Source organism: Eulemur rufifrons, chromosome 17 (assembly GCF_041146395.1).
Source record: "Eulemur rufifrons isolate Redbay chromosome 17, OSU_ERuf_1, whole genome shotgun sequence".
Lineage (NCBI taxonomy): Eukaryota > Metazoa > Chordata > Mammalia > Primates > Lemuridae > Eulemur > Eulemur rufifrons.
In genome coordinates this window covers 84,858,132-84,875,266 of record NC_090999.1, presented here as the reverse complement: position 1 = coordinate 84,875,266, position 17,135 = coordinate 84,858,132, and the positions used below count along the sequence as shown (strand labels likewise).

At 33.8% G+C, this 17,135-nt stretch overlaps 1 protein-coding gene across 6 annotated transcripts in view; it reads right to left on the bottom strand.

Annotated features, from left to right (window-relative positions):
* The window catches only part of DMXL1 (Dmx like 1), a 153,303-nt gene that overhangs the window by 37,077 nt on the left and 99,091 nt on the right, over positions 1 to 17,135 (bottom strand). For 4 of the 6 annotated variants that reach the window (XR_011235947.1, XM_069492835.1, XM_069492833.1 and 1 more), the window contains 5 exons: positions 16,039 to 16,217; positions 9,913 to 10,052; positions 7,527 to 7,612; positions 5,954 to 6,155; positions 4,403 to 4,520 (listed from right to left, as the gene is read on the bottom strand). Coding sequence is in view for 5 of the 6 variants with exons in the window: in XM_069492835.1 (XP_069348936.1) it covers positions 4,403 to 4,520; positions 5,954 to 6,155; positions 7,527 to 7,612; positions 9,913 to 10,052; positions 16,039 to 16,217 (725 nt within the window). In the remaining variant the exon portion in view is untranslated. Of the gene's footprint in view, positions 1 to 1,193; positions 1,257 to 4,402; positions 4,521 to 5,953; positions 6,156 to 7,526; positions 7,613 to 9,912; positions 10,053 to 16,038; positions 16,218 to 17,135 lie in introns of all 6 variants that reach the window. The other 2 variants (XM_069492836.1, XM_069492832.1) reach the window with 1 other exon arrangement.

Genomic DNA, 17,135 nt, shown 5'->3' with positions numbered 1-17,135 from the left:
GATTGTGGGGATGGCCTCATGAGTTTATACATATGCCAAAATTGATTAAACTGTACACTGCAAATATGTGCAGTTATTTTAGGCCAGGCATAACTAATAAAGATTTTTTTTTTTTAAGTATAGCAGAGGGCTTGGAAAATGCTGGCCAAAATTCATATGATGGTAACATCAACAACAATAAAAGATTGCATTTTAATGTAGTATGTAGATGACTATAGAAACACACCATTATGACTGTTAACATTTTATAAACAGAATGAAAAGAAAAATCTTTGGATGAGAATTCCTTGTAATGTATAAATGGGAGTAAGTAATCATTACCCAGATAAGGAAAATTGTTAACTGATTAAAAGTTTGAATTATATTCCCTCAAAACTCCCAAAGGCCATTAGAAAATTTCAAAATAAGGACCATATATATTTATTTTGCCAAAATTTTAGTTATAATATACACCTGTTATGAAATCAGTCTTTTTAATTAATTACATAGAGAATTATTTCTCCTATTTTACCAAGTGATTCCTGTGGAAAAGAATACGAGGTAGCAATTAGTGGTCTTACAATAAACTATTGAGAAATTTTTCCCCTAAAAATCCCTGCTGAAATTGTCTTAAATATAGAATACGAAAAATATGAGTTAAATATTCACCTAATAAAGTCACACCTATTTGAACGTGTGATCATGGAACATCTAGAAGTTAGTTCATGATTGTACAAATTCTCATCCTTTGTGCTTTGGTTTTTAAGTACTATGTATAAGGCATGGTTCTATATGCTATTCCTATCAGTAAAATAAATGCTATACAATAGTATTTTTTATATTTTTAGGAGTTAATATCATAGAAGAGAATTTTAACTTCAAAAATGATACTTGCAAAAATGGAACAATACTACTATGCTTCTATAATTGCCATTGTAATTACATTTATTATGAAATTTAGTTGCATTTACTCAGAAAAATCTGTAGCCAAAACAAGATACATTCAACTCCCTTTAAAATTGCATTCTCTTATTTAACAAAACAGAAAGCATTTTTTTCAATTGCAATATTTAAGTTGTTAAAATGAGAATAATTTGAGGGAGCAATACTTTAATTCCATTGGAATCAGAGTCTGGTCCAGAACTAAAGTGCAAATACTTTTTTATTTTTGTGAAAGAATGCAATTTCTAATTTCAGTTGAATGATATTTGTACCTTATTGATGTTTGGCTCCTCCATCATAGAATTTTTGATGGTTTCATTGTTGTCCTCTAATGACTTCATCAAGAAAGAATAACCACATGACAAAGAATAAAGATGAGATATAACATGCAAAATACTGGGGATATATTTTAAAATTATATTTTTAACCAGATTTACTAGAAAAGAACACTGGACTGAGCTAGTATTCTTAAATTTCATATACCTTAAAAGAAGCATGTGTGAGGGAGCATGGTTAGGGAATAGGGAAAACTTAATTCCTCAAAACTCATTAGTCACCACTATAAATTTTATTCTATCTCCTTAGAAATTTCTACTCAACTTATTTTGAAATGTTGACATTAAAAGCAATATTGAGCATGAAGTACTGTATATTAAAAAATTCAGATCCACTGGTGCCAGAGTACTATCAACTGAAAATTAAAGTAGAAATGTTCTCTTACATACTACTGTGTATCATATCTCAAGATATCTGACCCTTCAGGAAAATCTCCTGATTAGAAACTTTCAATTTCTACATTTTTTCTACTGACTTAGTCACACAGTCAATAAATTACTTGGAGGCACACATCCTTCCTAAAAGGGAACAGTGGCACTTGTTAAAGAAAGAGTTGTTTCAACACCTGTAGTTACTCTTAGGAAATAAAACAGAAAAAGGAATTGGGGATAAAGATGGCAGCTATCAAATCCCAATTTTTCACTAAGAATGACTTAGAGAGTCTATTTGCAATCATCTGTACTTAATTTCCAAATAACTACAGATAGAGAAGACATTCTATTTTAAAATGAATGCACCAATAAACTACGCTATATAGGAATAGAAAAGATCTGAGAATACACAAGAATGTTAAGGTCAGATGAAGAAACTGTAAAATTTCATTTTCAAACACATAGAGGAATAAAGAAACGACAGCAATCTCAAAATACTCTCCCCATCAATCCCATGCAAAATATAGCACCTGTATATATCTATCTCCTAACCATTTGGAAAGTCACAGTGACTTGAAATATTTTAGTATAATCATTTTATAAAAATAAGAGATGGAAGGTAATTTTGTTAATACCCAAAACAGGCTAGTCAACTGTCCAGTAAACATTAATTTTATACCAACTCTATAAACTTAAGATTCTATTTAATTCCATCCAACTTATATTTTATTATATAAAATTTTTCTTTTCATATTCCCTTTATCAAAAAGTCACTATTTTTAAGAGTATCACCAGCAAGAATAAAACAAAGCAACAACAACAAATTTCTAATAACTACCATTAATTGTGCCAGGGTTTAAATAAGTTGAATCTATTGAAGAAAATGTTGCAAAGTAAGTAGGAGTATAGTCATTTTGCACATAAAGAACCTAAAACTCAGAGAAAATATTTAGCTTACTGATAGTTACAAAGCTGTTAGTCCAATACTTACATGCATGCTTTTGATTAGGATAATTACAATAAAAATTAAAAAATTTTCTTATCATAAAACTCAAAACTAAGAATAAAATACAGAAATCTTAAAATGCACAGTTGTACTTATTATCTGCTATTCTTATGCACTCTGACTTAATTATACTACTTTATTTCCTTAATAATTCTATTCCTGAATGAACTACACAAACTAATGGTTCAATAATTTTTGTTTTGTTTGTTTTCAGAACTATCTCCTAAATACACTACATATATCAGCAGTAGAAAAATAAGTTTTTACTTTTATAACATTAATCAAATATGGCAATGATTTTTAAAAAGTAATTCTTTACTTGAAATTATTATCCCAAATTTGCATATTCAATTAGGTACACAAAAGAAATCAAAGAATAAGCAAAGTAAAAATAAAGCAACAGTGCTTTATATACTACATCAGAATGCTTTAACTTGTAATAAATTATTTCAGGCAAAGATATATTTAAAATAAAATAGGCAACATTACCTTACCAGTAAACATATCCTAGTTAGTCTTAGACTCTTCCTTAGCACAGCCATTGTTAATTTTATTTATCCAAACACTTTCCTGAACTGTTTTAATGGTAACTCATATACTAAATATTTAAAACATATTTTACATGAGGTTAAATAAACAAATGAAACATATTCATGTTTGCCTAGAATTTTGATGTTATACCAATGTACACACGTCAAAACTCTTCTAAGTCAGCAAGAATATTATACATTCTGTTTCCTGGGTTGGTCAATTTGAATATATTTACAAAATCAGGTAAATAGTAAATAATAACATGCAGTTTCCACTTATAAATTACTGCTTAATTAAGAGACAATGAAATATATATGTAATTTTCCTTTAAGACAGAAAGGTTACATATCATCTTGCTTTTTGCTTACTTGTCTATTTTGAAGTCATTCTAATTTCTTTATTTCTCCAACTGAAATATTTTCTGTTTTTTCCTCCCAATTCAAAAATTGTACAAAGCTTGCTTTCAGACTAGTTCAGTGCTACTCAAAAGGTGGTACACAGACCAGCTGCCAGTTTTGAATTCTTTCTTTGTTACTGGTCCAAGAGAGATAAAGAATCAACTACATCACTATGTCTACTGTTTAGTTCACCTGATAGTTTTTAGTAGCAAAATTTTCTCATGAAGGAAGCAAGATGTTAATCTACATTCAGATCCAAGTTTCCCATATCATCAAACTGGTACTTTTAGTAGCACTAACTAAATAACAAAAAAAAAAAAAAAAAAAAAAGAACAAGAAAAAAAAAAACCCATTATGATACTATCAAGGTATAACCAACCAGTTCCAGTGTAATTATAAATTGAGTTTGCAAAATTTCATTAAAAAATATATGTATTTAAAATGTTTTCAGTACACAAATCCAGTTTCAATTAAACTTCTAAGGTAGATTTCTTTTAAACTATCACATGAAAATCAAAAGAAATTTCTACCTTGTCTCCTAAATTGGTGATCATGACAACTCAAAACACAGGAAAGAAGATATAGACTATTAATCATCTTTTTGAGGAAAAAAATCCCAAACACATCTGAATTAATTACTTTGAATTTAAATTAAATTAATTTAGGAAAATACTGCTCCTCTCCTTTTGAATCACTTTTCTAAGTAGTAATTGTATATGTTTATGATATAAAAATATATTTTCAAAATATCTGTAAAACGTAACTTATTTTTAATGGTTACACAATAACATAAAAGACTTCAATAATAAAATAGTAAACAGATTTTTACTTATACAGACCTCATTTATACACCGTTTCTTTGTGAATATATTTCTAATAAAGGTTTCCTGAATTTCTTCCTGCTTCACCAAGTACTGCCAAAGCCTCTTCACAGACAGTGCCAGATGGTGTTTGGATCTATAGACAGTAAATTTAATTATACATGTTAGAGATTTCTTATTAACTTGACCACAATTCCTTGGTACTATATGAATATTCATTATAATAAATTAACTAGAATCAGACCATATGATCTAGGGCAAAAGTAGGCAAGCTTTTTCTTAAAGGATGAGACAGTAAAGATTTTAGGCTTTGTGGACCATATAGTCTCTGTCATATGACCACTCAACTCTGCCATTGCACAGGTCAACTATCCCTCATCCAAAATGCTTGAGACCAGAAGTGTTTTGAATTTCATGTTTTTTCAGATTTTGGAACATTTGAATATACATAATCAGATACCTTGGGGATGGGACCCAAGTCTAAACACAAAATTCATCTACAAACATACATATAACCTGAAAGTAATCCTATAAAATATTTTTAATAATTTTGTGCATGAAACAAAGTTTGTGCTAAGTACTTATGTGTGGAATTTTCAACTTGTGGCATCATGTCGGTGCTCAAAAAGTTTCAAATTTTGGATTTTGGATTTTCAGGTCAGGGATGTTCAGCCTACAGTGGGAAAGCAGGCATAGGCAATATGCAAATGATATATATCATTGTGATCCAATGAGATATTATTTACAAAAGCACAACGAGGGCTGGATTTAGCTGACCATAGTTTGCTAATCCCTAACCCAGGGCCATAGGATCTAACAAAAACAGGTATGCTTCCTAAAAGAGATCTAGATGTGGAGCTACTCAAAGTATTGCCTGTGGACACATACCAGTCCACAAACTCTGTTACTGATTAGCAATGAGGTAAGAGCTTCTGCCAAAGTGCAAATTAACTAGAACACTACGTGATCCATCTCTCCCTCCTCCTTGCTCTCTCCTCCTGAAAAAAACAACAAAAAAACTTATAATACTAAGCCACTAAATACATTGTTTAGTTCAGTTAATATTTTTCATGGCAAGACTTTCTTTCTAAATGAAGCAAGCACTGCATTGATTTACCTTTTGATTCAAACTTTCTTTCCTCTTAGACAGCAAAACAATTACTAACCAGCAACTTTGAATAGCTCTGCTCTAAAGCAGGTACCAATAAACTATGGCTCATAGGCCAAATCCAGTCTACCTCCATTTTCAAAATTAAGTTTATTGGACCATACCCATGTCTATTTGTTTACACATTGCCTGTGGCTGCTTTTACTATATAATGGCAGGGTTGAGTAGTTGTGACAAGGACATATGGTCTAAAAGCCTAAAATATTTACTACCTGGACTTTTCCAAGAAAAGTTTGCTAACCTCTAGATTACCATAGGCATTACACAAAGACACAGATTTGAGTCTAGAACAGCAAATTAAACGTAGGCCTTAAATATTTTTTCTCTGAATATTATTACCTGACAACATTCTGATTTATTAAAACTCCTACGTTAAAAACAGTATCCATAGGAAAACCTACTTGAAAGGAGTGTTTGTAGGTTCCAGTAAAGCTTTGTGGCGGAGAATTGCGGGACCTGCAGACAAACTCTCTTCAGAGGTATGACTTGCAATGTAGTTTTGAGGTGGCCCACCAAGGATTTCAAGTCGTCGGAGAAGAACTTGTTCCCAACACTGAAGAGTTTTTAGAACCGCATGACAAAGAGGTGAACTAACTGGAAGCTCTGAAAAGGGAAAATATAATTGACCCACATTTATATTCTGCAGTAAAATGCTATATTCAATTGTAAGAAAGACTGAGTGAAGCTATTAACACACACATTGGCAGGGGAGATGTGGAAGGAGAGGTAGGCACAGAAATTCAGTGGATTAAAAAAGGGATGTCATAAATCTGTATAAGCATCTCAACATTACTGCTTTGACTTTCATTTCACATGAAAAATGTACTAAAGATCATGAAAATATGTGTGAGAGGAAAATTAATTGCTTTAAATCTTTTCTTTTTTTTTTTTTTTTTGAGACAGAGTCTCGCTTTGTTGCCCGGGCTAGAGTGAGTGCCGTGGCACCACCAGCCTAGCTCACAGCAACCTCAAACTCCTGGGCTTAAGTGATCCTACTGCCTCAGCCTCCCAAGTAGCTGGGACTACAGGCATGCACCACCATGCCCAGCTAATTTTTTTTTTCTATATATATTTTTAGTTGGCCAGATAATTTCTTTCAATTTTTAGTAGAGATGGGGTCTCGCTCTTGCTCAGGCTGGTCTCAAACTCCTGACCTCGAGCGATCCTCCCGCCTCGGCCTCCCAGAGTGCTAGGATTACAGGCATGAGCCACTGAGCCCGGCCTGCTTTAAACCTTTATATCAACTCAACTTCTGCATGGCACATAACTCTAAGATTTATTTAGAAATTAAAAATAATACAAAACGTAAAAAAAAAAAAAAAAGTTAAATAATACTTGCCATGAAACTCAGCACTTCTAGTTCTACCCCTCCATACTCTGGAGTCCTGATTCCACTTTCAACTTCTGGCTATTCCTGCTATTTATCTCCCCATATCTAAACAACATGTTTCCATAGTGAGTTCTTGATTTTTCGGTTTTAGTAATAATCTACTGATTTACTACTATAGTATATGAGAATAAACTTCTTTCTCCATCATTCTAATATAGTCTCAAAATTTTTTGATTAAATTGGTATTTTAATATTTTCAGTACATATATCGAAATACAATTCATAGGTGAACCACTTGGTATACTATCATGCCCCTTTCTTTCTTGTACAACCTTTTCCTCCTTTTGGAGTTAATAATTCCTAGTTTTTGCATTGGCTTAGTTTTCTATATGTCTATCATTATTAAATCCCTCAACACTTGGCTAGAGCTATAGAGTCTCAATGTAGTCACTCACATCAGGTTCAGTGCTCCTGATTTCTGGGATATTGCCTTCCTGACACATATGCAGATAGTTGGTTTGGTTATAAGAAGCCTACCTTCTACAATAGAAAGTTATTAAACTTTTTCTCCACTATTTAAACAAATACAGAATCGTAAATCAAAAGTAATGGCATCCATCAGTTTATGTTAAGATATTTATTACCTGCAAGATCATGACCTGCAAAGGGATAGAAAGTCTTCAAATTGCTGAGCACCAATTGCACCATTGCCAATCGCATCAATGACCAACTAAAAATAAAGTAACAATGGATCTATTAAAGATTTATATATGGATTTGAAAGAGTACATCACCCTTTGACCCAATAATTCCACTATTAGGAATCTACCCTGAAGATATTCCTCCACAAAAGAATATATGCATGCAGTTACTCATGTCAGCATTATACAGCACAAGAGTAGAAATAACCAAATTGTCCACCAGGAAATAGATTACTGTTTGAATAACTAGTTTTGAACTATGGAATATTAAGGTAACCATAAAGAAGTTCCAGTATGTTTTAAATAAAAAGCAGGTTGGAGAATACTATATATGGTATGTGACTCTCTGTGCAAGAAAGGAGGGGAAATAAGATTATATACATGCATTTGCTTATTTTTGCAACAGAAGGATAAACCAGAAACTAATAAAAGGTAGAGGGTGTAGAGAAGGAATTGGGTGGAGGAAATAGAAATATAAGTGAGACTTTTAATTTCACTTTTTTATACAGTTTGACTTTAAACAAAGGTATTTCAGCTTCTCATTTATTTCAAGTGGAACACATTATTCTAACCTTTTTTTTTCTTTTTTTTTTTTGAGACGGGGTCTCGCTCTGTTGCCAGGACTAAAGTGCAGTGGCATCATCACAGATCACTGGCAACCTCAACTCCTGGGCTCAAGCAATCCTCCTGCCTCAGCCTCCTGAGTAACTGGGACTACAGGCATGTACCACCACGCCCAGTTAATTTTTCTATTTTTTGTAGAGATGAGGTCTCACTCTTACTCAAGCTGGTCTTGAACTCCTGGGCTCAAGCAATCCTCCTGCTTCAGCCTCCCAAAGTGCTAGGATTACAGGTGTAAGCCACCACGCCCAGCTTATTTTAACTATTTTTAAGTACGCAGATCAATAACATTAAATACATTCACACTGTTCTGCAACCACCACTATCATCCATCCCCAGAATGCTTTTCATCTTGCAAAACTGTAACTCTACACTCATTCAACAATAACTCCCCGTTCTTCCTCTTCCCTCGCCCTTGGCAACCACTATTCTACTTTTAGTATCTATGGATTTGAGTATTCTAGGTACTTCATGTACGTGAAATCACACACTATTTCCCTTTTTGTGACTGACTTCACTCAGCATAATGTCTGCAAGGTTGGTTCATGTTGTAGCATGTGTCAGAATTCCTTTCCTATTTAAGGCTGAATAATATTCTATTGTATGTACATAGGACATTTTGTTTATTCATTCATCTATTGACAGACACTTGGATTGTTTTCTACCACTGGTTACTGCAAATAATGCTGCTATAAACATAGGTATACAAATATCTGTTCAAATCCCTGCTTTCAATTCTTTTGGGTATATATCCAGGAGTGGAATTGCTGGATCATTTGGTAATTCTATTTTAAATTTTTTGAGACACTACTATACTGTTTCCCATAGTTGCTGCACTATTTTACATTCCCACCAGCAGGGCACAAAGGTTCCAATTTCTTCCCATCCTTGCCAACTCTGTTTTTTTTTTTTTTTTTTTTACAGTAGCCATCATAATGGATATGAGATGGTATCTCATTGTGGGCTGTAATGTCTAAGTCTTTTGTTCATTTTTTAATTATTTTTTGTTGTTGAGTTATACAATTTGACTTTTGAGCCATGTGAATGTTTTATATATTCCAAAAGTAAAATTCATTCAAAGGGGTAATAAAACCAATATACCAGTAAGTAAAAATCTCATAATAATTTTCAATAAAGAATGACTTCACTGTCCCCAATATACTTCTTTGGGAAAATTTATATTTTTTGTTATACCATGAACATACCATGTTTTAATAAAAATATGCACCTTTTAGATATAAACATATCAATAGAGACAAGATAATATTCCATCACTCATGAATGTAAGAGTAACACAGGATTGGAGCTGGAGGTGAACATTGTGAACGTTTGTGATAGTACTTATTGATAACTTATAGTACTAGTGTTCTTCTGTACTATAGATTTTCTAGGCTAAAACAGTGGAACTTGTTTATCTTAAGGTCCAAAAAGCAAGGCATAATCTGGAACAGGATTTGTGAGATATGATACAAATCATAGATGGTCTACTCACGGATAATCAAAAGTTAACTGAGAAATTATTGTTAAGGAAATAAGCTTAACAATTTTAACCAAGTAATCTGAGTTATAATATTAATATAATTCACCAAGCTATAAATTTCCAAAAACATTATTTATATAAACCATGATGATTTTTTAAAAGAAGCTTAAATCTGCGATCCTTAAGGAGAGCTAAAAAAAAAAAAAGCTTAAAGTGAAATATTCCATACCTATATGAATTTGAATTAGAATGCTCCTGGAGATGGAAATCTGATGCTAAAACATCATCATCATCATCATCATCATCACCACTTTCCATACTCTCCTCTGAATCATATTCTGCTCGAGTTTGGGAAGGGGGTAGAAAAGGCTAAAATAAAATAATTATGCAATTTATCATCCAAATATCTGATTTAATATACTCATATAGTCTGGTAGTAACAATTCATACCATTTGCAGGTACTTCTTTATAAGTAACTATTGCCATTCTGTGCCTTTGACATCACTTTACACAATTCTCTTATTTATTCATCCAGCCTACAAAAAATTTAAGTATCCACTATGTGCCAAAAAAGTGTGCTTGATGAAAGAATTAAGATGGATACAGTTACTGCCCTTATAGCACGTACATTTTAGCAGAAAAGAAAGGCAAATAACAGAAAATTAAATGCAAATTGTATTATGTACTATAAAGAAAAAAAAAAGAGTTGAGATAGAGAATAAGGAGAATTGAGATCACAGAAGGCCTCTTTGAAAAGTGGTATTTAAGTGAGACCTAAAGGACAGAAGGAAGAAGCTATATAACAAGAAGGAAGAAAAGCATCTTAGGCAGTGGAAACAGCATGCAGAAAGGCTCTAAAATGGGAGAGTTGGGTGTGGAAAAAAAGAAGTCTGCTAAGCAAGAGGTTAAGTGTTGAAAGGTTGAAGAGAATAGCAGATGACAGCTCAGATGGGGTTTTATAGGCTATGGTAAAGAAGTGTAATGAAATGTCACTAATAAGGTTTAGGTAGAGGACAAGTACTGAGATTTATATGCTAAGAATATTGCTATGACCACTCTGTTATAAGAGAAAAGTCCAATAGCAAGACCAGAAATGGGGACATCAGTAACTAAAGCAAGAGTTGGCAGTCTCATAACCAAACCTGTTAGAACTGGACCAATCAAATCTCAGGCTATCAAAACTGAAGAAACAAAATCTTAAAGGCTGTGGTTTATTGCAGGGGATTGGGGGGGTGGGTGTGGGTGTGGGGAACAGGGAGAATGAAGTCAGATATTGCCAGCAGCCAAAGGGGTAAAATGGTATGTCACATTATCATGTCTAGAGCTTAGAAATGCACAAAGGACACAGGAGCAATTTACACAGACACACAGCTGCTTCACCAGTAAAAATGAGGCTTTGCAAGCTTGCACCTACTATATGACATGTGCTCGGTTGATGGCCATGCATCTTCAGTCAGAACTTATATAGAGATATGTGCACTCATTTTTGAGTGCATATAATTCAGACCTAAAAATCCTTATGGTTAGATGAAACACCAGAAAGACAAGGAAAATAACATCGCAGAGGAATAGCTCAGTCTGAACAATGTGGTGGTCCCAGCTAATACATCAGACGTGGTTTCTTTGCTCCCTTATGGTCTTTGGGTATGGTTGTGGCGTTTGTAGGCTTGGAGGTGAAGAACTGAAGATAACTGGTGCTGGATAGAGGAGCCTTATTTTTTATTATGGCAGCTTGCTATTTTTGTAACATGGTGATTGAGTTGAACACAATCAAAGTACAGTAGTAACTGATCTCCCCTTCTTCCTGGATGAGTGCACAGATGATTAAATATTGACGTCAGCATCTTTGAACCATATCCAAGTGAGCGATGTTTGACTACTGCTTCTCTTTGAAATGACGCTGTGTTTTGGTTGTGATCTGCAGCTTTGAAGTGCTACTTGGTGTCTCCTTTTTCCCATGGAGCTCTCACCATTCAAACATGATAGATCTGGTAAAATACTTGTTAGGCTGAGTCTTGCTTGCCTCTACTCAGTCATCTTTGTATGAATCCAATGGTTCCTTCCCCTTCTCCCCGGTTTTTTTTTAGTTGATGTTCATGAAGAACAGTGAATACCTAGAACTGTGCCGTGAATGAAAGGAAATCCTGTTTAAGAAGGTGCATTTCTTTAACAGAGCTGTGTCATACCATCCTTTGGGCCCTCTGCTGGAAAAGTAGAATCAAGTCTCAAATGATGCCTTTTTAATTGTATCCTCTAGTATTATAGATGTAGGACAGTACTGTATCATACCTCTGTGAATGTAAAATATCTTGTACCTGCTTTATGATATGTAGTAGTGACTGTGCTTTATCAGAGCTGTTTTTAATGATGTTACTCTAGAATGTTTTCTTTCCAGATGATGATTCAGAAGCTAACAAAAAAAATGGTGCCAGGTACCACAACAGTAACAGAACTTTGCTGTTTTCTGAGGTTTTGTTTTTTTTACCTCTCCTTCCTTCCCCTTTTTTTAAATGAAGTGTGCTGATATCTCTACAATATTGTTCAGATGACTGCAGAACCTGGAAAAGCTGTTGCTGCTATTGATGCATAACATACTGCTATTATTGGTCTTTTTATATAAATATATATATACACATATATATATAATTTGAATTTTTGGAAACTTTAACTGTGCTGTCAACTTTGGAAAAAGTATCCCAGTTTACTGTGTTGAGTTGGCATTGTATAGAAATTAACAGCCATATTGGTCTAGAAACGTTAAACTTATTTTTTTTTTCCATTTGTACAGGGGTAACGCACTGTATTAAATATGTAAGGTCTTACCTACATGGGTTTGATTACAGAAATTAATAAAGTATTCTCTAAATAATGAAAAAAAAAAAAAAAGAGTTGGCGGTCCGCTATAGGTGTTACGTGTCAAAGCTGGAGAGAAATAACAGACTCAAGATATATTTTAGAGAAAGCACTGACAGATTTGTTGACAGATTTGGTGAGCAAAGTCAAGTGAGGAAAAAAGAACAATTCCTGGGTTTCTGGCTTGAGCAACTCTAAAGATGAAGATGCCATTTACTAAAACTAGAAGGACTATGGGTTTAAGAGGGGAGGTGTTGGAGAAAATAAGTATCAAATCCCCAAATCTTGGAGACAACCAAGATTCATGGGTCAAGTAGAAGAAGGATAAAAAAAGAAGACTAATGAAGGAATAAACAATAAGCTTAAGAAAAAAAGAAAACTGCGGCAGAGCGCATTGGCTCATGCCTGTAATCCTAGCACTCTGGGAGGCCAAGGTGGGAGGATCACTTGATCTCAGGAGTTTGAGACCAGCCTGAGCAAGAGTGAGACCTCGTCTTTACTAAAAATAGAAAAATTAACCAGGTGTGGTGGTTCATGCCTGTAGTCCCAGCTACTCGCAAGGCTGAGGCAGGAGGCTCGTCTGAGCCTAGGAGTTTGAGGTTGTGGTGAGCTAGGCTGACGTCACAGCACTGTAGCCCAGGTGACAGAGCAAGACTCTGTCTCAACAACAACAAAAAAGAAACTATAAGAGATTGGCATCAAGAGAACAGGAGAGAAAAACATTTCAAGGAAGGAGGAGGTTAAGTGTATTGAATAATATGAAAAGGTTAGACAAGATGATAAAAAATGTTGTCAGTTATATTTGACATGGATATTACTTACCTGAATCTCAACAAGAGCAGTTTCAGTGGGGTAATTGGGTCACAAGTTATACAAGTAAGTATGAAAGGGAAATAAGGTAATAGAAAGAATGTGTATACAGTTTTGAAAAGTTGAGTGTTGGGACACATTTCTGTCCTGATGAGAAGGAGCCACTACAGAGGAAGAGAACTGAAGACACATGAGAGAGTGGAGAAGAAAAATGAGGATGAGAGTCAGAATAGAACTGGGAGGAAATGGTTTTTGTTAGGAAGCACTCTTCTTCCATTTTATCAGGATGGAAGAATAAGATGGGAGAAAACGTAGGTTGGGTTGTAACTTATGATGGGATGATGAAAGAATTTTGTCTGGTTTTATTTTTCTCAGTGATTTATAAGGTGAAGTCATCAGGTAAGAGTGAGGATAGGATGGAAGACGTGGGAAGTTTGAAAAAAAGTTGTAAAATATTGGATCTAGGGGAGTCCAATAGAGAAACACAGCAGGGAGGGTGAAACTTCTGGAAAAGCTGAATAAAGAGCTTGGTAAATCCGCTCTCTAAAAAGCAAAAGCAACAATAAAACTAGACAAGCTGTCAAAAACAACCAGTGGAAATTGACCAAATGCATACAACACGTAGAGAAGCATTTACTTAAGAAAATCTACTGAATCTCGGTAAAACAGTGAGAACTTTAGTCAGAGGCTGTTCCCATCCCACCCCAAACTTTGTGGTATGGAAGTTCTACGAGGGCCAGCAGGATAGGCTGTAAGAACTAATAGTTCCAATGTACTGCCAGAAGGGACTGTATTTAAAAATCCCATGCCCATGGATATCATCAAAAACCAGCAGAGATATTATTAGCAGACAACTCAGGAAAACTAACATCTGAACTTCCTTGGGGTTGTGATACAGACTGGGGTATGGGCAGACCCCACAAATTTAATAAGGATATCTAGGAACAAGAAGCTAAAGAAAGCCTTGCTAACCAATAACCCTATATGCAGCAAACTGTTTTTCAAAAAATTAGGGTGAAATAAAAATATTCCCAGATAAATGCAGTACTTAATAAGTGTGTGCTGAATGAATAAATGACTCTGCAAAAGGCAATGAGGAACAAGGAGATACAAACTCCCTTCAATACCCTGCAGGATGTAGGATATGAAAAAAATAAAGCCACAGCTTAACAAGCCTGGGAGACTGGTGTCACCAGAAAATAGTCAGATGTTAATTAATGCAAGGAAGTAAAGAGAACATCCAGAAGTTGAGAATGTGAGGCATTCTGCTGATGACATGAAAAGCAGACTATACATACAGGCAGTCCTTCCTTCGCACTGTAATGCATGACTGTACAAAAGACCAAACAGAAACTATACAAGCAATATTAATAATCAATGGTAAAAATTACAAGTATTCTGTGACCTTTAAAAATATTTGTCAAAACACTAAAACCTCTCTGTCAGCTACAATATAAATGTATAGGGAAATTTTTAAAAATAGTAAAATTAATATTTCATACATAATTAAAAATTAGAAATATTGAGAATTAAAATGTTTTATTTCTTTGTAAAAAATTTATCAAGAGTAGTTTGAATAGTGATTGCCTTCTTCTAACTCTGTAACTTGGGATATGAAGGAAGCATCCTTTCTATGCCTTAACAAATAGTCGTATTTCTTTTTCAGTTTGTATCAGCTTCCAGTATTTTATTCTTTGCATTTTCAATGTTATGAGTCCTTTTTAATGTAATGTTTTTTTTTTTTTTTTTTGGCCAAGGTCACTATCTCTGGAACATCTTCATCCTTCCTTATAACTTCTTTCTACATTTATGTTGATAAAAGTCACCTTTACTAAATTCCTCTGGCTACATGAGTCTTTTAAATGGTAGCAGTGTCAACATTCCCACAGTTAGCAATTTTTTCTATAACTGTATGTTCACTTTGAATTTCACTCTTAGTACTATCACTTTTCATTTTTTTGTTGCACTTTCATCTGAGTTGGCCAATTCCCTTTTTTGATTATTCAATTTTGTAAAATATCATATGAGTTTATCATGGGAATCAAGGAAGCAAAACAACTGCATATTTTTCTGTGTGTGAATTGAATGACAGGTGCTAAATGATCAATCACTGACAGACTTTGAACTGACATGATTGGTCACTGATCATGAGGTGTATCTTACCTACATGGTGATTTCTGTAATAAAGAACTAGCAAGGAAGTTTGTTCTTTATGCAAATTATTCACATTTAATATACTATAGTAACTTAAATTTGAACCATGTTTTGGAGGGAAGATTATTTACCTAAACACTAGTACTTGGAATTCATGCGTTATCAGAAAAATGAAGGACTGTCTGTAGTAAAAGAAAAGAGTGTGGATGGAGATAGATGACAATGGCACTTTGATTCCTTAACCATTATCAAGTATATTAACACGAAGGTGTTAACAAAGTTCTCTTTTTATCTAAGAACTCTGTTTTGTTTAAAATGCAAAAGCCATAATTTACAAAAAAAACTGCCTTAAAGATTGATGAGAAATATGGTCAAAATATTCCAGGGTATAGTTTTTTGTAATGTAGCCTGATGCTAATGAAAATTTTCTAAACCAGAGTCAAAAAACATTTGGAAGCACCAATAATTACATTTATTTTAAACACCTTCATTTCCATTTGACTATGTAAATATTGATCTGAATAGCACTTTTATTACCTTGGCTATGAAATAGTCCCAGATACTGAGCTCAGGTGGAACAAACTTCTCTTTAACTGCCAGTGACTCCTGGCTTACTGATTGTGAGGAAGAGGTCAATGGGGCAGATTCTCTGCAAGACATTTTTGATGGCCTAAAACGTTTGTTCTGTTTTTCTCCTTCTTCAACTAGTGAAGAAACTAACAAGAAGAAAATAAAGTATTATTAAAGTACTATTTTCATTGTACTTATTTCACCTGTCTTTATATAAGATCTAAGGTTAACTACAAGTAAGTATACACACAAAAATAAGATTAGGGTAAGAAAACGGAAGTAAGACAAAAATCATTTTGTATAGCAACCTCTATTTTTTCCTCAACTTGTCTATCACTCACTGAATGTTGACTTATCTACGGTATATGTAGGATAAAAGGATGTTATATCTGCCTGTAAATTAGTCCGCAGTTTGGCTAAGCACATGACAAGAAATTTTCTACATCCTTCTACTTTGTTTTTTAAAGAATATAATGGGATGCCAATGTTAATTAAAAGCAACAGCTGACTTCTGAGATCAGATCCTTCCGTAATCACTGGCTTTACATTTACATATAAAACCACATTTTTCATTAGAAAACATTTTTTAAAATTCAAGAACTGTAACTACTCAAACTGTTTCAAACTTTTAGAAATGGCTCAGAGGTGGAATATTCTAGTCAATGGAATTACAAAAAAAGAAAAAATGCAATCATTATTATTTTACTTTCTAAACACTCTACAGTTAAATAGTCAGTATTCTCTTAGTATTTTACCTTAGCATATTACAGACATTAGCATTAAAAAAGTTATACAAATCTTTAATCAACACTAAGTCACAAGATGCAAATCACCAGTAGGGAATCTTGCAGACATGGGCATAATCTAACAGGCAAATAATTCCACATTAAGGCACATCAATATCCTCCCCTTCAATGATTCCAATGAGATTTTACTTACCTTTCAAAGGAATGCAAATAGTTGTGCTGTAATACAATTTTATTTTACTGTTTGAAGCTACTCAGCTTGCAGACACAGCATGCACATGCATTCTATCAAGCTACAGTAAGCTGAGTTTAATGTAG